The sequence below is a fragment of the Phytophthora ramorum genome (assembly GCF_020800215.1).
Source record: "Phytophthora ramorum isolate Pr-102 chromosome Unknown Phyram_PR-102_s0002, whole genome shotgun sequence".
Lineage (NCBI taxonomy): Eukaryota > Oomycota > Peronosporomycetes > Peronosporales > Peronosporaceae > Phytophthora > Phytophthora ramorum.
Window position 1 is genome coordinate 2,806,694 of NW_027150648.1, and position 17,802 is coordinate 2,824,495.

The 17,802-nt window shown below is 54.6% G+C and overlaps 10 protein-coding genes across 10 annotated transcripts; 6 read left to right on the forward strand and 4 right to left on the reverse strand.

Moving 5' to 3' along the window:
- Nucleotides 1-134: 134 nt before the first annotated feature.
- KRP23_2329 (Zinc finger protein ZIC 3) lies at nt 135-1,021 on the forward strand (the record flags this gene model as incomplete). Its single annotated transcript, XM_067887051.1, has 3 exons — nt 135-415; nt 483-572; nt 643-1,021. The coding sequence occupies 3 exons, from the start codon at nt 135-137 to the stop codon at nt 1,019-1,021; spliced, it is 750 nt and encodes a 249-aa protein (XP_067749675.1).
- Nucleotides 1,022-1,462: 441 nt separating this feature from the next.
- On the reverse strand, nt 1,463-3,181 carry KRP23_2330 (T-complex protein 1 subunit theta; the record flags this gene model as incomplete). Its single annotated transcript, XM_067887053.1, has 2 exons — nt 1,463-1,636; nt 1,718-3,181. The coding sequence occupies 2 exons, from the start codon at nt 3,179-3,181 to the stop codon at nt 1,463-1,465; spliced, it is 1,638 nt and encodes a 545-aa protein (XP_067749676.1).
- A 192-nt stretch (nt 3,182-3,373) lies between these two features.
- KRP23_2331 (putative ATP-dependent RNA helicase DDX31) lies at nt 3,374-5,677 on the forward strand (the record flags this gene model as incomplete). The annotated part of the gene is made up of 1 exon (XM_067887054.1): nt 3,374-5,677. One exon carries the CDS (start codon nt 3,374-3,376, stop codon nt 5,675-5,677), a length of 2,304 nt encoding a protein of 767 aa, XP_067749677.1.
- Nucleotides 5,678-5,760: 83 nt separating this feature from the next.
- KRP23_2332 (uncharacterized protein) lies at nt 5,761-6,536 on the reverse strand (the record flags this gene model as incomplete). The annotated part of the gene is made up of 2 exons (XM_067887055.1): nt 5,761-5,956; nt 6,031-6,536. The coding sequence occupies 2 exons, from the start codon at nt 6,534-6,536 to the stop codon at nt 5,761-5,763; spliced, it is 702 nt and encodes a 233-aa protein (XP_067749678.1).
- A 144-nt stretch (nt 6,537-6,680) lies between these two features.
- Nucleotides 6,681-7,463, forward strand: KRP23_2333 (Gem-associated protein 2; the record flags this gene model as incomplete). The annotated part of the gene is made up of 1 exon (XM_067887056.1): nt 6,681-7,463. One exon carries the CDS (start codon nt 6,681-6,683, stop codon nt 7,461-7,463), a length of 783 nt encoding a protein of 260 aa, XP_067749679.1.
- Nucleotides 7,464-7,601: 138 nt separating this feature from the next.
- Nucleotides 7,602-9,040, forward strand: KRP23_2334 (Maspardin; the record flags this gene model as incomplete). Its single annotated transcript, XM_067887057.1, has 9 exons — nt 7,602-7,841; nt 7,899-7,979; nt 8,046-8,087; nt 8,152-8,252; nt 8,323-8,355; nt 8,428-8,506; nt 8,595-8,708; nt 8,778-8,849; nt 8,936-9,040. The coding sequence occupies 9 exons, from the start codon at nt 7,602-7,604 to the stop codon at nt 9,038-9,040; spliced, it is 867 nt and encodes a 288-aa protein (XP_067749680.1).
- Nucleotides 9,041-9,128: 88 nt separating this feature from the next.
- KRP23_2335 (uncharacterized protein) lies at nt 9,129-10,599 on the forward strand (the record flags this gene model as incomplete). The annotated part of the gene is made up of 3 exons (XM_067887058.1): nt 9,129-9,200; nt 9,284-10,075; nt 10,144-10,599. 3 exons carry the CDS (start codon nt 9,129-9,131, stop codon nt 10,597-10,599), a joined length of 1,320 nt encoding a protein of 439 aa, XP_067749681.1.
- A 66-nt stretch (nt 10,600-10,665) lies between these two features.
- On the reverse strand, nt 10,666-11,966 carry KRP23_2336 (uncharacterized protein; the record flags this gene model as incomplete). The annotated part of the gene is made up of 4 exons (XM_067887059.1): nt 10,666-11,050; nt 11,118-11,395; nt 11,459-11,671; nt 11,763-11,966. 4 exons carry the CDS (start codon nt 11,964-11,966, stop codon nt 10,666-10,668), a joined length of 1,080 nt encoding a protein of 359 aa, XP_067749682.1.
- Nucleotides 11,967-12,385: 419 nt separating this feature from the next.
- Nucleotides 12,386-13,315, reverse strand: KRP23_2337 (uncharacterized protein; the record flags this gene model as incomplete). Its single annotated transcript, XM_067887060.1, has 1 exon — nt 12,386-13,315. One exon carries the CDS (start codon nt 13,313-13,315, stop codon nt 12,386-12,388), a length of 930 nt encoding a protein of 309 aa, XP_067749683.1.
- Nucleotides 13,316-15,458: 2,143 nt separating this feature from the next.
- On the forward strand, nt 15,459-17,725 carry KRP23_2338 (uncharacterized protein; the record flags this gene model as incomplete). Its single annotated transcript, XM_067887061.1, has 8 exons — nt 15,459-15,582; nt 15,644-15,720; nt 15,789-15,821; nt 15,901-16,135; nt 16,236-16,942; nt 17,025-17,134; nt 17,212-17,401; nt 17,465-17,725. The coding sequence occupies 8 exons, from the start codon at nt 15,459-15,461 to the stop codon at nt 17,723-17,725; spliced, it is 1,737 nt and encodes a 578-aa protein (XP_067749684.1).
- Between the last annotated feature and the right edge of the window lie 77 nt (nt 17,726-17,802).

Genomic DNA, 17,802 nt, shown 5'->3' on the forward strand with positions numbered 1-17,802 from the left:
GCGCTGTCATTGGCTTACAGCGAATTTCGACGATTCCAGCGGTCTCCCAAATTCAACTTGCCTTCGTGATCGCGGCGATTCACCACCTTGAGGTCCACTCCATTTAGGTCAGTTCCAATATTCGAGCGCTGGCAATGGACGCCCACCAGCAGCAGCTGGCCATGACGGGTGCCTACCTCTCTGCAGGGATGGATCTGAATGCAATGGCGGCGGTGCAGCCGCTGCCGCCGCCCATCAACACCAGCATGGGGCTGGCCATGACGGCAGCAGGAGACATGCTCCAGGACGTGAAACTCGATCCGGCGTCTCCCGCGCCGTCGAACGTGTCGTCCAAGGACAAGTGGCAGCAAAAGCGCCACGTGTGCGAGACGGCCGACTGCGGCAAGAGCTTCGACTCCAAGTGGGCCCTCATCAGGTCAAGAGACGTTGATTTTTTTTTGCTGCTTGGGGCTTGGAGACTGATTAGTGCCGCTCCATTGTAGACACATTCGCGTGCACACGGGCGAGAAGCCATTTCCCTGCACGTATCCGTCGTGCGATAAGTCGTTCGCCGAGAAGTCCGCCATGACACGGTACGTTTAGAGGCTGTTAAACGGATCTTGAGAGGTTGTAAAGTGGCTGACTTGGTGGGTTTGTTGATAGTCACTTGCAGACGCATTCGCGTGACAAGCCGTACAAGTGCACGTATGCGGACTGCCCCAAGAGCTTTAAGGGCAAAGATTACCTGGAATTTCACTTGAAAATCCACGCAGAAGGCAACCCATACGCCTGCGACCACCCGACGTGCTCCAAGACATTTTGCAGCCCCAAGAGTCTGAAAAAACACATCAGGTTGTGGCACAACCCAGGCGGCAAGAGTACCTCCATGGAGCAGCAGCTGAGAGAACGCATTATCAAGATGGCCACGCGCAATAAGGATAAGATCCGCAAATTTGACGCGACCGTTCGAACTCTCATGGAGGAGAACGAAGCGCTCAAGAGGAGGATTCTCGAGCTCGAGAGTCATCAGCAGAGATTGTAACTTTCGGTGTTGCAATCACCATCCTTTTTCTGCAGACTACTGGGATCTCACAGTTGAAGCGAGCTGTGTGAATGATTTATTGAAGAACGGAGGAGATCCCAGAGGACGACAGAAGTAAAAAGGCAACAGTAGGCGTTTGGTTTGTGTATTTGAGTTATGGAGCGAGGTAGACGACCAGGAGCAGCAAACAATGTCAGGAACTAAGGACGCCTGGCAAGAACATGCCTTTTCAACTCGGCCATCTTTTTGCATCAACAAGATTTGCTCCTGTTCCTAATCGCAGGGTCAAGAACTGCTATCGGCAGACCATAAACAGTAGTTTTGTTCTACACGTGTGAGAGCTGAAGGCTTCATTATTGAATAAACTACCTGAGCGAAGAAACGAAGGAAGCCGCGACAAACTAATCAAGCTGCAGACGCAGGAGATATCGTAGCGTTTCCTTACATGCCTCGCGGCTTAGGTCCGCCAGCCGCCTTTGCCATGATAATCTGGTCCACACGCAGCACCGTGATGGCAGCGTCAGCACCCAGGCGAATAGCAGACATCTTGGTCTGGAGGTGGTCCCAGATGCCCTTGTCCAACGCGTCCGGAATTACGTGCGACTCATGCTCGTTCTGCAGCATCACAATCGACACGTCAACAGCAGTTAGTGCATGATATAGTAGTCACAACCCACGACAAGCAAAGTAACTTACGTCCACATCCACACCGGCGCTGACATTGCCCGCAGCGTGGGCAGCGTACAAACTAGAGATAACCTCGGTAGCCATCTGACCCGAGTTCTCGGCCAGAATTCGGGGCACAACCTCAATAGCGTCGCCGAACTTCTTAATGGCGTACTGGTCGAGGCCGGGCGTAGCCTCACCGAAGCCCTTGATTTGACGCGACAGCTCAATCTCCGTGGAACCGGCACCAGACACGAACCGGCCGTCCCGGCAGACAGACTTCACACAGTTCACGCCATCGTCGATAGCGCGCTCAATGTCGTTGAGCACGTTGTCCGTGCTGGCACGCAGCACAATCGTCGAGATCTTGGCGTCTTCCTGTTCCTGCTCGAAGACGGTCACCTTCTTGCCACCGATCTCCTTCACGGTCACGCTGTCACAAAAGCCCATCTCATCAGGCGTGGGGGCACCCAGACGCACCATCGCGTTGGCGTTCACGGCACGGCACAGACGACGCAGCTCCCACTTGGACTGAATCTTAATGGCCATAAGGTTGTACTTCTCCAGGAAGTGCAGCGACATCTCACTGATGCTGCCGCCCGAGACGACCACGGTAGCTCCCGACTCGCTGATAGCGCGCACCGCCTCCTCGAGGTGCTTCTCCTCGCCCTTGTTGTAGTTCATGAGCTCGTCTGCGTCCTTAATGAGCACGGTGCTCTTCGCTTCCGTGGACGAGATCTCAATGCCGCAGCCGAAGACCGCCACCTTAGCCTTCAGCGCCTTCTTCACATAGCCCTCAGTGTTGCGCTGGATGACCATACCACGGATGACCGTCGAATCGTGGAGGTTGCCGCCCATGATCTTGGCCACGCGGATGTTGTCCACGTTGATCGTCGGCTTCTTGGGGGCAGCGGGCATCACGTTCAAGCATGCCTCCGCCACGAGCTTGGCGAGCAGGTCCTCGTATCCGTACTGCTTGGAGGCCAGCGACGTTTTGATGGCCTTCTGCAGCTCCTCCTGGTCGCGCGGGTCCTTCACCTGCACGCTCTGGAGCTTCAGCAGGATCTCCTGGCACTTGTCGTGCGCCTTCTCGTAGCCCGTGACGATTTCGCTGGCATGCAGGCCCATGCGCAGCAGACTGGCCGCCTCCATGAGCAGCTCGCCCGCGAGGGCCACGACGAGGCACGTGCCGTCGCCAAAGTCGTTCTCCTGCATCTTGGCGGCCATGACGACCATGCGCGCGGCCGGGTGGATGACCTCCAGCTCCTTGACGATCGTGGCCGTGTCACTCGTGACGAAGATGCGCTCCAGGTGGTTAATCACGAGCTTGTTCATGCCGTTGGGGCCAAGCGACGAGCGCGTGATGGCCGCCAGCTGCTTCACGGCGTCGATGTTCTTGGCCACAGCCTCATCCACGCCCTCGAAGTGCTTGTGGCCGTCCTTGAGCAGCGACGACAGGCCGCCGGCCACGTTCAATCCCATCGACTTGGACATGATGCTGCGCTTGGCTCAACTTGGCTGGTCGCCTTGGGCTCGCTTTGCTTGGTGTAAAGATTCCCCTCCTGCCACACAAGAGATACTCTTCTGCGATTGGGCATAAATAGGTGCATATTTCAGCCAATGGGAGGAGATTGGAGGGTCAGGGAGCTGGTGACCAGCAGTCGCAGATCACTTTCAGCGTCGATCATGGAGCTCAACATCTCGGCGTCCAGCGGCACCCGCAAGCCCACCAAGAAGAAAAACACGTTCCGGGCTAAGCAGCAGGCCAAGCGCGCGAAATCCAAGACTGGAAAAGTTCCGCATAAGCCGCGTGACGAGCAGGCGCATGCTCATAGTCGACCGCAAACTGGCAGCAACAGCCACAACCAGCATAACCCAGTGACGCAGAAGCCCAAGGTGGAAGCTGTTAAGACAGAGACTGTTAAGGTTGAGACTGTGAAGGTGGAGGCTCAAGAACCGGTGAAAGTGGCGCTTGTGAAACACGAAGAGCCGGCCGAAGACTCGGAGAAGGAGTCTGAAGAGGAGCAGGAGGAACCCAAGCCGAAAGAGAAGATTGAAGATACTGAGATCGCTGCGGAGCCGACGGAAGTGAAGGCGATCACTTTTGGCACGCGTCGCAACCCCAACAAGGAAAACTACAATGTGGAGAAGTTCACTCAACCGAGTGTCCAGATCGACAACGTGCTGTCCAAGCCGTTGGCGTCGTCCTCCAGTGAGAAGATTTTTGCTGCAAACACGTTCGAGTCGATGGGTATGGTGGAGAAGCTGGTGAGCGTGCTGAAGAAAGACTCAGAGGGCGGCGGCTTTGGCTTTGCTCGGCCAACCACTGTGCAAGTGCAAACGATCCCTTCGGTGCTGAAGGGCAATGATATTCTGATCAAGAGTGAAACGGGGTCGGGTAAGACGCTGTCGTACCTTTTGCCTATCGTTCAGAAGCTGCAGGCGGTGTCGCCGCGTATCCAGCGACAGGATGGCTGCATGGCGCTGGTGCTGGCACCGACACGTGAGTTGTGTACGCAAATCTTGGAAACTGCCAACAAGCTCATCCAACCCTTTGTTTTCCTGGTGCCGGGCGCTATTATCGGTGGTGAAAAGAAGAAGGCAGAGAAGGCACGACTGCGCAAGGGCATCACTATCCTGGTCGCCACCCCAGGGCGTCTGGCAGACCACTTGGCGAACACTCAATCGTTCAACTACTCACGGCTGCAGTTTTTGGTGCTGGATGAGGCAGATCGCCTGCTGGATATGGGTTTCGAGAAACAGATTACGCAGATCCTGACCATTCTTGATGGCAAAAAGACAGCGCAGAAGCGTCAAAACATTTTGGTGTCCGCAACTGTTAACAGTGGGGTACAACAGTTGGCGAAGATGAGTTTGTTGAAGCCTGTGCTTATTGATGCAGACGCAATTTCTAGCTGTGAAGGAGCAGCATCAGAAACCAAACCAAAAACCCAGGAGTTCTCCACCCCACATCAGCTGATGCAGCACTTTATGCTCGTTCCACCCAAGGCACGCCTTTGCGCACTGACTTGCTTCTTGCGTGAAGAACTTCGCTACGCTCCTCAAAAGGACAAGAAGGGTACTGGCCCTGGCAAATGTAAGATCGTGGTGTTCCTGTCTACGTGCGATGCAGTGGATTTCCACTTCGCCCTGTTCCGCAAGTGCGCTTGGCCATCAGCTAAGGGGTCGTCCGATGACGCAGAAAGCAGTGGAGATAACGGCGTGGCCTCACTCTTTGGAAACGAAGGTCCAGTGTTCCGCCTCCACGGTAATATTCCTCAGAAGGAGCGCGTGACCACGTTCAAAAGCTTTTGCTCGTCGAGTGCTGGCGTTCTGCTCTGCACTGATGTGGCTGCCCGTGGTCTTAACTTGCCGACTGTTAAGTGGATCGTGCAGTATGACCCGCCAACGGAAACGCGCGACTACGTACATCGTGTGGGTCGAACTGCCCGAAGTGGTAACCAGGGTAGCAGCCTACTGTTCTTGATGCCGTCTGAGTCGGAGTACCTCAACTATCTAAGCAAGCAAGGCCTGAAGCTGAACGCTCTGAGTCTTGAGAAGACCGTCGCACGCGTTGGTAAACACGGTGGATTTATGACCAACTCCCGTAAGAAGCTACTTCACGAGGTTGTGCAGGGTGATTTGCAGTTCTTGTATGAGCAAACGCTTATGGCGGACAAAGAGCTGTTCGAGTTGGCTTGCCAAGCCTTTCACTCGTTCGTGCGCAGTTACGCGACCCACTCCTCGGATACGCGAAATATTTTTCACGTCCGTAGTTTGCACTTTGGTCACGTTGCCAAGAGTTTCGCTCTGCGGGACCCGCCTGCCTCGTCCAAACTGCGTGACACTGGACGGAATGCCAAGAAGGGTACGCTCCACAAGCGTAAGGAGCGCGATGACAAGCAACAGGCCGTGATTGCCAAGAAGCAGAAGAAGGTGCGCGACGAGAAGCGCCGATACGCACACAACGTTTCGGAGTTTGCCGATTAAATCACCAGCAATAACAACACATAGAGCACTGAATTTTTTCTGATGTCCCTATGAGTGGATAAAGTTATCGTGAATCGACCACATTAAGTGCTCTTCCTCTTTTTCGACTTCTGCTGCTTGGACTTGCCTTTCTTGGCAGCCTCCTGCTTCTGAGCCTTGTTCTTCTTGGTCTTCTTGGTCTTAGGAGCGAACAGCGGCGCAAAAACTTCTGCAACATCGGTGTCTTCCGTAATCTCCACAACCTTGCCATCTACAGCAATCGGTAGTCTTGGGAAAGCACTAAATAACACAAGAGCACCACAACCTTAGTCAAACCACTGGTTGGCATGCACCTCTTTCTAAAGAATACTCACCGAAGTAGGGTCTGCAGGGCAAAGGCAGCACTGAAGCACTGCTGAGCCAGCGTAGCATCCTCAGGCTTGTGGCCATTCACCTCCAGAAAGTATTGCACGACCTGTTTAGCTGCAACGGGGTTCTCCAACTCCAGCTCAATGAAGCGCGCGAACTCGTGCACTACGGCATCGCGTTCGTGCAGCCACTGCACTTTTTGCACCGCGAACGCTCGGTTTTCCACGTCGAACGCGCCGACGACCTGTGGCTCCAAGTATTCACCGTCCTCCTCCTCGTTGTCCGTGTCTCCGCCGCTTTTTTGCGTCGCAGGAGCCTTGCCGCCGTTCGGTTTGTTGCTCCGGGCCAGCGCCAAGAGGGTGTGACGTTGCTCCTCGGTCTTGCACAGCGACAAAATTAGGTCTAAGCCATACTCGACACCCTTAGGGAGCACTTGGGGCTTCAACGAAGGCGCCAGCGCCGTCACGACACTCTGTAGCTGCTGCACGGCGGTCAGCGGATCACTCGCCATTAGTGTCGTTTAGTGGAGATGGCAGACTGAGCAATTGGTTGGACGGCTTTCATGTTTATTGCCACCCCAATTATAGTCCTCGTAGTCACAAATTAAACTTGAATTCACTAAAGTGCACACATTCCGACCCAAATCCTTTCAATCATGATGGCTGCAGCGCTGCCCATGGAGGGCCAAGAAGCTGTGGACGTACAACTCATTCGGCGACGAATGCAGCAAGGTCTGCCTCCGCAAGACGTCCAGGAGTATTTATGGAGGGTCAGACTGGAAGCGGAGGACATCCCGGACGTCGTGGTGGCTCCAGACGTCGACCCGAGACAGTTTGATACCCAACAGACCAGCAACATGCCGATGCTGCAGGCGTTTGGCCTCAAGGAGACGGACTCGGGGCGGGTTCCTGACGACAAGTGGAAAAGGAACTTACTGGCGGATTTTGCAGAGTTGAGGCAATTAATTGCCCGCTGGGAAGCCATTGGGCCGCCCAAAGCGGAGACCGAAAGAGATGGAGACGTCCCCGCCGAGATCTTGCGCACGAAAGTACCTAGAATGAGCGACGAGGACGGATGGAGTGCCTTCTTCTTCGGCAAAGTAGGTGTGGAGATGTCAGCTACTCCGCCGCACTTGAGACTGCTGCTGCAGTTCGACCAGGTGCTGACGAGACGACTGCTGGACTACCATGCTGCGTGGCTCAGTGATGGAGATGCGACGCCGATCTCTCGAGCACGAGCAGTATGGATCTATGCACTGCTGGCAAGGCTGGATAAACCTGTGCATGCTAGTGTGGCAGCTACGATTCGACAGATTCTACGACGATGTTGGACATTGAGGTGCGAGTTAGAAGCCCCGACCGAGATTCAGCTCAAGTCGCTGAATATCCTCATCGTTATTTCTGGGGACTTCTTTGGTCAGCTACATGACTTGGAGTAAGAAGCGCACGATAAGGCGCATACGAGATTTCAATAAAGGGTTACATTTTTTATGAATTTACTAGGATTATATCTATTTCGTGCGCCATCGCGACCCCCGACCATCGGTCGTCCCGGTCTTGATTCGCATCAACTCAACATGAAGCCAACGGAGTTGCCACCTCTGAAGCGCAGTGAGCAGGAGTTCCTGCAGCAGACAGCGCGCCAGCGTATCACTACATACGATAGCAACACGTGGGAGTACTACGACTCGGGGAGACTGAGTGATGCGAACGCTGGCCTGCCTCCACTGGTGTGTCTTCCCGGTACGAGTGGAGTGGCTAGCTCTTTCCATTTACAGCTGCAAGAGCTGGGTGCGAAAGGCTTCCGAGTGTTAGCGGTGAGCTGGTGAATGCAAAAATGTGATCGTGCTCATTTGCTGACAATACCCGCACAGATCCAGCACCCCATCGTTTGGACGCATGAGGAATGGATCCACAGTTTTGACCGGTTTCTCAACGCTATGAATCTTTCCCAGGTACTGAATATTGGATGAGGAATCTTTTGGCAGACTTAAGCTAAGGCAGTCCGTTGTGCGCGAAAGATCCACGTGTATGCTGTGTCTCTAGGCGCGTACTTGATACAGGTATCGCTACGAAGCGCAATTTTTGCATATTTTGTCATGAAAACTAATATGTGTATGAGAGCAGCGTTATATGTCCCTGTATCCCCAGCGTGTCGTGTCCTTAGCCATGACGCAAGGGTTTTGTGATACCGGAGTGTACGGTGCTAACGCTCCGTGCATCAAAATGTAAGTGCGTGACGATGTGCTCTCACTGCCAGCGGTGCACTAATTTACAGTAACATTATGTCAATTGTAGGCTTCCTTTCATGCCCGACTTCTACTTGAGGAAGTAAGTGGTGTACAACGTAGATGTTTTCGAAAATGCCGGTAGTAAACATTGGGATACTCTTGTGGCATACAGATACATCCTCGAACGCTTTCCAAAGCCGACCTCTCATTTGGACGCGCAAAACCAAGCAATCGACTACATGATGGAGCACGTTAGTCGCAGAGTCATCAGACATTTCTCACTGCAAAAGCCTCGAAAGTGACTAACAACTTGCTTGACTAAACTCATTATAACAACAGCTAGGTCTTCTATCTCAACAGGAGATCGCGTCCCGTTTGACCCTGAACTGCTTATCGTGTGACCCCGAGAGCTGGAAAATCTTCCTGCCAGATGAAAAGATCACTCTCATTGACGTAGGCACCGCCAAATTGTCACTTCAATCCCTTCGTAATCCCTAAAATATGTGTTTCTTCTTATTGTAGAGCTATGAAAACACTACTCTTCCGACAAGTCTGAAAGACCAGATCGGCTCCCGCTACCCACGCGCCAAACAGGTATCGGTCCGGCATCGACGATATCCGCTACAATCAAAAACTAACTTCAAACACAATGTCTCTAATTCAACATTCGACATTCCCAGGCGATGATCAGGAAAGGAGGTGACTTCCCATTCTTGTCGCACCATGAAGAGGTCACTATGCACCTTCAAGTCCACTTGCGCGCCAACGGTGTCTTCATCGCATGAACTTCATCATGCACTTGTCCTCTATAACAAATCACAATTTACTGCCAATCAAAACTTCGCTCATTTTTGGCTTCGGTAGCCATACAAAATGACGGTGTGGTCGCGCTTCGAAGCCCTTCGCGAGGCAGTGGCGCAATGGACCGCTGACAAGGCTCTGCAGGTTGCACTTAATAGCTTTGGGTCCTGTTATAATCACAATACGACACTGGCGCATTAACCCTAAGCTTATTGCTCGTTTGCCAGGACGACATAGTAGTGGAAGGTCAGTTGATGCACCAGCGACGCATTAGTCGCAAGTGTTCGTTCTTCGACTTGGCGTCGGTGACAACGGTGCCAGAAGACCAACCCGAGCGACTTGAGGTGATTTTGAAGATCATCGACAAAGAATTATCGGTGGAAGAGGTGGATACGATCCGATACCGAGTCAAGGTGGGCGACATCGTCCACGTTCGGGGATTCGTGGAGCGTCTGCAAAACGGAGCGTCGATTTTGATTCACGCGCGCGATATCACGGTCACCCGCGCGTGGAAAGATGAAAACCCAGGCGTGACATTCCTCCCGTTGCCCACGGTCGTCACCACGACGAACAAACGGCAACGAGTTGAGCAAAACAAGCAAGAGGAGAGCACGGATATTGTGGAAGGTCGAACTAACACGCAGCAAGTCACTTCCGAAAATGCAGTCGAACGAGTGCACTGCAAGTTCTGGATCAACTCAAAAACTTGTCAGCACGGAGACAATTGCGAGTTTTTCCACGTTAGTGATGCCGAGCGAAAGTGTGAGCGCGCGAGGTGGCTGAAAGAGCGACTGCAGCTTAAACGTGTCCGAGCGCACCTCGATGACGATCCTTCAGATCCGCACGGCAAAACAGGAAAGCAGAAGCGTGCTCAGGTGTTCGTTGAGTGGCTGGTTGAGATGTTTGGTGCCGATTTTCTTGCGTCTGGAAAAGGCGTAGTGGACGTTGCGGGAGGGCGAGGTAGTGTGTCGTTCGAGCTGTGGAACAAGAGGCGTCTGCCCTGCACTCTCATCGAACCGGTAAGACATGCTTTCATTTTTTTTTGCGACTAGAACGTAGCACTGACACGAATTTGTATCACGAACAGCGGCCTATGAAGTTGTCAAAAATGCAGCACAAATACCTGAAGAAGCAAAAGAAAGAGCGCAAGCAGACTGGTGAAGCAGAGCAACATCTCACCGAGTCGCTTGTGCCACAAGTTATGACGCTCTTCAACACGGACTCTTTCCTAAAGAGCGCAGAAACTGTTCAACTCGTAGAACGAGCTTCAATGCTCCTTGGTATGCATCCCGACGAGGCCACCGACTCCATTTTCGACGTGGCCATCAAGTTCAACAAGCCTTTCGCAGTGGTGCCCTGCTGTGTGTTCGGCCAAAAGTTTCCTGAACGCCGGCTCGCTGATGGCAGCAAGGTGTTGTCGTACGAGGACTTGGTCGAGTACCTCATAGCAAAGCACCCGGACATCGAAAAGGCATTCCTACCGTTTGATGGGAAAAACTTGGTGCTCTTTCGGCGGTCTAAGCCTTCAGACGACCACGTTTAGGTCGGCTAATGTGAGTAAACGATTTCATTTCCGCTTGTGTGTTAGTGTATTCTCCTGCCACTATTGTTAACTTGTGAGTTCGAGTGGGAAGGTGTGTATCCTATCTGGGAACACGATAGCCCCACTTTGTAGCGTAGCGTTGGCATCACTGTTACGTAGTGCAGTAATATCGACGGGAAATCCCGCCTCGCCTCCGCAAGTACTGCTCAAACTAGCAGCGTTCCACTGCTTCACGCGCTCCTGGCCACAGAATAGTGCAACCTCGCCATCCACACCAAGGCACAGCCACGAAAATTCGGAAGGCTTCGCTGCTGTGGAGGACACAGGCACTCTTACGGGCAATAGCTTTGCAACAGGGAACGAAACCTGAGCCCACACTTCCGTAGCGAACCGGAAGTCAGGCCTATCCTTCGGCGACTTGTCCCGATAGCTCACAAGGCGATAGATAACCCTGTTGCACAGGAAAATGATCGTCAGGAATCTATCGACACGGTATCCACGTCGGCCAGACTACTCACCCTTCCTCTCCGGCAGCCAGGACGGCATCCCCATCACCAACCGGGAGACTCGCGAGCGTTTCGATCGGTGTACGAGTCGGGATCGTCCTAAATTCCTTGCCGCGATGAGTCACCAGCAAGTGTTTCTGGCCAGTAGCCACAAGAACGTAGTTTGACAGCGTGCTCTCCATATCCAGTAGCTTGGCGAGCGCGATTGCTTTCACAGTAGGCTGGACCATCACTGGATAGAAACACTCAGCGCCCAGTTGCTCTCTTGGAGCAATAGCAGGCAGGCGAGTCTGTTGGCAGCTCAGCAGGCGTCAATTCCCAATCTCCAAAGCTCCACTCGTTTCCGCACGCACCTTCCAGAGGATCTCGTACTGCGTCACACCGTAAAGATTGCCCAGCGCGTCCCCCACAACGAACTCGCCGTCCCGATCGTAGCAAATCTGCTGCACGGCGCTCTCCAACTGGAACCGCCGCAGCTCCAGCTCTTCGCGCAGCACCACGAGCTCGCCGCCCGCGCTACCACACACCAGCAGGGCGCCCTGCTCGGCTTCAACAGCGCAAACACTCTGCAAAGGGCAAGTGCAACCACACAATCACTCAGCTCGCTGCCCGAACGCCCGCCGAAAGCCACGACACTTGTAGTGTATCCACACGCACCGTCACAGCCTCCATGCACGCCCGCAGACCCCATCGCGGGTGCGCGAGCGGGAGGTCCGCGCCTGATTCCTCGTTCGCAGCGATTGCGCGCACGCTTCCGTCCGCGGCCCCCACATAAACGCGACCGGCGCCGCCGCCCTGCGCGCACGTCAGCTCCCCGCCCGCCCAGGCGGCTGTGCCAGTGTTGTCCATTTGCGTCTGCATTGCACCCGCGGCAACCTGCACTTGCAGCGGAAGGTCGGTGTGCGGAGATTCTCAGATTAAGTGCGACCACCCTTTATTCAACGTAGATACTATGTGGTGTCGTAGTATATTAGATGATACAGGGATTACGGTAGGTAACTAGCATAATTAAGGATAGTGACGCCGGCACTCGAGGTTGCGGTAGAATATGGTTTTGGAGGGTTCTACACCGCCCGGGAAGGTTCGCGGCGCGCGGAGCCTTCGCAGAAGGGATGGGGTGCGATCATATCAGGGAGATGACGTCGCTTTGGCGGAGGTGGCGCATGCTTCCTCGGATCTTACGAAGGACAAGAAGGACTAGTGGCGGTGGTTGGAGGCGAGGCTTCCCCGGGTGGATTAAATAATGGTTTCCTATCCTGACTGTGTGTGCGCGCGGGCGGCTACGGCTGTGTGAGGCCGCCGCTGCCGGGGCCGCGCGACCAGAAGCGCAGCGTGAACTTGCGCTTGTTCTTGATGGCGTCGTTGGAGCTCATGGAGAGCCCGCGCATCTTGCCCGTGGGGCGGTGGCCGTCCCAGGACTCGGCGCGTGGCGACGGCGGCCAGTTGGAGGCGCCCGTGGGCGTCGTGGGCGTGATGGGCGCCACGTTGGTGCAGTCCCAGGACGCGGGCGAGGCGCACACGTCGGGCCGCTGCTGCTGTGGTTCTTCGTCTCCGAACACAGAGCGGATCTGGGGGAAGCGCACGAGGAAGTTGGCCACGTACGGCTGGAAGGCATAAATGAATTCGTTGCTGTCGCTGAACGTGGCATCGCTGTCGCCCACGGGCGTGCCGCTGAGCGTGTGCTGCAGGATCTTGGCGATCTGGACGCCCACGGGCAGCGACTGCGCCGTGTGCGCGGGGAAGTCGAACATCTCGGGCTTGATGAGCGCGGGGCAGAGTATCCGCAGGAAGAGCAGGCTGCCCACGACGATGCGTGCGTCGTGCTTGCATTCCGGGAAGGCCTTGCGGAATTCGGTCAGCATATAATGACAGCCAGCGCGCAGCACGAGCGGCGCGAAGTGGATGGCCTTGGCCAATCGCTGGATGACGCTCTTGGCGTACCCGCACACCTGGGCCATCGGGGGAGGCGCACGGGCCTCGTAGAGCTTGGAGCGCTCGCCGAACACGTCGCGCAGCACGTAGCGGAAGTAGGCGCGGCCCTGCGAGCGGCCGAGCTTCTTCATGAGCGACGTGAGCTCCGACGTGGAGCGCAGGAAGAGCTCCTCGCGCCCGCGCACGTCCTTGATCTCGGCCTGCACGGCGCGCTCGAGCTCGTGCAGGCGTGGCAGCTCGCTGTGCGACCGCCGCCGTTGCAGGCTCCACTTGCCCATCGTGCGGTCGTTCGTGGCCCCAGGCGGCGCTGGAGCGGGTGCTGACGCTGTGGCTGTTATCGTGCCTCGAATCGCACGGGGCTGGCTACGGCTCGCCCTTCAGTTAGGTTTGGCTGTGTGACCGCGGCTGGCTTGCGCGGCGAGTTCTACAATGAGGAGCTCGCGCGAGTGGCGTTTCCTGGAGATGAGACGCACCGTCGATCTTTTTTGGCCCAAGGCGAGTGCAGGTGGCCGGTGGGTGGCTTGAGGCTTGCCTTGGCGAGTGCACTGGAAGGCGCGCGGCGGCTTGCAGCCCAATGGCGTAATGGCGAGTGCGAGCGCCGCGAAGGCGGCGAGCAGCGGCGGAGGAATTCAGTTCGCCTCGCACCGCCACAACGCATGCACATGCTGGCCGGCAGGTACATATATATTCACAGGTTTGGAAGCAGGTCATTTGTATGTGATACCAAAGTCCGAATGCGTTCGATATAAAAGACAAGAGATATTCCCTGTTTCTGTTCCGCAAGCAGACTGCTGACGAGAACGTTCGGCGAGGCGAGGCGAGGAGAGAAACGGCGCGTGTCATCATCAGCCAAAAGGCAACTTCACAAGCGACGGAGCCAACCCCATTGCCTAGCATGGTTTGCCTGGATGCCTTGCACGCGCATTGGCGCTGCTACGCAAGACCATCGGATGCCCCGCCATGATCGCCCACTATAGATAGCACACGCAAGTGGCTTCAACGAACGTTCGCGCGCAGCAGTGACTCACATTGACTCAAAGCCTGCGGACGGTGTCGCGGACGCTTGCAATTGCTTCAAACAGCAAACACCAGCCCTGCAGGTTGATTTTGTGCGTCGCAGACTCTGGCGTACAGCTTGCCGGCGCCTTCGCTGAAGGCTGCTCGGCTGCGGCCCGGGTTACAGGTGTTTCAGTTGGTCTTTGCCCCCATTTTGACGGGCGTGAGCTGATGCCTGGGGAGCACCCGAAATAACCAGCCATGCCCTCGAGTCGGACGCTGCGCCATGCAAACCGCGCTCCGTCTTGACGGCCATGGGCTGGGCGCTGGGATCGGGAGCTTGATGGGACTGCGGGCATATCACGCCGGCTCGTGATCGCATCAACCATCGAATCCCAGGATAAGGCGTTATCCTGGCTGAATATGGTCCACGGCAAGGTGGCCGCTCTGCCAGCCATTCTCTGCTCGATCCGACAGCACATCCGAGGCGGTGAAAATAGCTACCTATGGTATGAATGCAAGGGCCATGTTACAGCTCTTCCGAGTCCTACTCGAGATGCTGCGCTTCCAGCTGGCCCGCCACTCATGGCCTTGACGCAGACCAAAAAATTGGAGCCTTGCATCTGGTGGGGAGCACCCGACGCAAGAGCTCCATTTCTTGGCGACAGTCTTCCTCGCACAACTCAATCGGCTCGTTGATGCCAAAGGCACTTCAATGCTGTACATACCTGTAGTTCAGTCGAGTGGCAAAATGGTGTCGTTTGTAACTGCAGATTCAACGCGGGCGGTCACCCGCTTCAAGCAATCGACCAATCTGGTCTCCACACTCGCACCCGCAGTTACGGCTGCCCGGACCAGCTCGGGGCGCCGCGCTCTACCGCTTGCTGTGCGAGCTGGCACCGTTTTGTCGTGTGCCGCTGCGAGGAGTCCAAGTGCCATGTCCTGACCTCTGCGCAATGACACTTGTGAGCTCCTCCTAGCAACGGTGATAGTCATCCGTACATGTATCCGCCTGCTGCATCGTCCTCAGCCACCCCGCCCTTCCTTTCCACAACTGCCGCTCCTTCGCGGGCGATGCTCTCGTCACTGCCACCACAGCAAAGCTGCGATGCGCCAGCGGTTCTGGCAATGGCCATAGGCTCAAGCGGATTCTTGTCCGTGGTCAAGCAGTTTGTTTGACGACTTTGACCATTTCGGATACATGTAGAGCTGACAGCTATTAGCTTGAGCTGGGAGTCTTGGGTCGGAGCAGTGGAAGTGGTCGGTCCATTTGAAGTTGTTGAATGAGCACAGCTGCGAGTGTGGGGGCGAACGCGACAGTGGCAATGTCCGGGATGCATCAGATTTGGGTTTTATGAATCATAATGTTTTTACTTTTAATGGCTTTACCTTAAAAACGCGTCGGAAAAAAAACACCCTGCCGATATGCGATTCTGGGCATCGGGCATCACCGTCGCCGCGTGCCTTGGAGTCGATGCAGCGCCCCCTGCGACGTTCGCACTGTGGCCCCAGTACATTGACGCACAACTGTCGCTCTCGCATGATGCAGGTGCGTTAAATAACGCGGCTGCGCATCGAGATAATTGCTCTAACAGTTTTGGTTCCTTCAGATGGGTCGCCAGTCGTCGAGGCCTCGCATGGAGGAGCTCTGGGCACTTTCAATATGAAGATGGACGCTCAATCGGAGGTATAAATCACCACAGTTTGGTTGTTTGTGTTGGCGCAAGCATTGCATTAATGGCGTTCTGCGTGCAGGTGGCTCTCGACCCCCTCATTGAGGCAATTGAGGTAGGAATGTAACGTATTCCAGGTTGAAGGGGTTGAGTTACAATAGTGCAATGATTCTTACTCGTTATGACTGCTGCAGCTTACGTGGGTCCCAGCTGTGCATGTCGAGAGCTCCGTGTTGGATCGATTCTTGGCGAACTCGCTACTGTTCACTAGGACGAATGCCGAGGGAGTTCATCTACAAATCAAGCTGAGAAATGGAACTGCATGGGGTGGAATCAACGAGACGCGCCATGAACGAGTCGAGAGAAATGTCCGTGAAATCGTACAGAGCACGCTTCCCGCGACGGAGATTGTACCTAATCTTTCTAAAGGTGCGGACTTCTACATAGATAGCTGTGGAGGTGTCTACGTACGGATGATCTTTGCGTTTGCAGCTCATTCTACATTGGTGGTCACATGTTTTGGTTGTAGGTTTCTTGGCCAAATCGTTGTGTAATTTTCACGCATGGAAGACGATCAACCCGCTTCAAGAGATTCTTGGCGAGCCTACTGCCGATGCACCAGGGCTCTGCTACTCCTCATCGTTTCCGCACTCGTCAAAGGATGGCACTGCACCATTCTTCGGAAACGTTGCTGAGAACTCCTGGGGAGGACGGGTTGATTCACAGACACCAGCAGTGGAACGCGCTCTGCTTGAAGCGAAACGTGAAACCAGCTCAGTCCAACGTGAAGTTCGGCTCGTCGTGATGCGACTAGGTCGCAGTTCAGCTTCTTCGACGAGTATTGAAGCAGAGTATTTGGAGGCGTGGATTGCTAGAACCTCGGATGCAAAGGAACCTTGGACTACTGTCCTGTCAACTGTTAAGGCTAGTACGGACCTGCTCATTGTGAAGTCACTTGGTCAAGAAGTGGGTCGCAATAATCTTGAGTATGCCTGGGCTCGACGAGGAGGAAAGTCCATGGTGTCCACCTCTCCGTCAATGCTAGGGATTGGAATCCCAAAGACGATAGCAGCAGCTTCAGTACAGACAACTATAGCTGGAGAGGGATTCCATCGACGATACGTCATGGACGTGAAGCTCTTGCAGCCCGAGGCATGTGGAGGTTCATCGAGCAAAACAATCCTGGTTCGCATGCCGGTCTCCAACACTGCGTATATTGACTTGGATGAGATTCGGGTGCGTTCCAACCGAAGACAAAAATTCCGTGTTGGGTCATTTTGTTAACGTGCTTGTGGTGTGTATATCGCTTATCTTGCAGAGGATGGAGCGCTTCGGTGAGCTGAAGCTACTGTCTTTCACGAAGCACATCGAAATTGAGCGACCGTCGCCGATTTCCTCGCAACAAGTGGTTGGCCTCAAATTTGCCATGTTCGTGCTTGTTACCTTATTAGATGCTCTTAACGAAATTGCTGTTCTCATGGCGCTCACTCTTATGGTTTTTGCAGGCCATCCACCAACCAACTGCATGCAGAGTTCCCGATCCACTTCCGGTACCAAGCCCCGTCAGAAACTGATCTGTACCGCTCCGCGTTTGTCATCGCCCCAGACATGTTCCTATTCTGCCAGGGAGAAGGTCACCCTATCACAAGAAAAGAAGCATTGTCGGAAGATACTCCTGCGCGAGACTACTTTCAGGTAAACAACGGATTCACAGTGGCGGTTAACGTTGTGGTGCTAATGATTTTATTTATTATGCAGATCTTGGGATTGATCAGCACCACAGAACAAGCGACTTCAACCACTCGCTGGCTTCGCCTATCGACAAGATTTCCGATTGAAGTAACGGAGGTGCTTACACCCGTCGGCTACCTTCCTTCAGACTGTCTTGTGAGCTCTGTGACACTGATATTTGCAAGTTTGGGGGCAGCGATTCTCGTCTGGGTTTCCGTTGGTGTGGAGAAGCAAGCTCAGAGCTCGTCGGTGACTGTGGGGGCCCGCTGGAAAGCCAAGCTTGAATGATAACCTCGGGACATTATACCTCGCAATTAAAAGTCTTCAAACATACACCATTTTTAATACCTGTCGCGCTCTGCTTG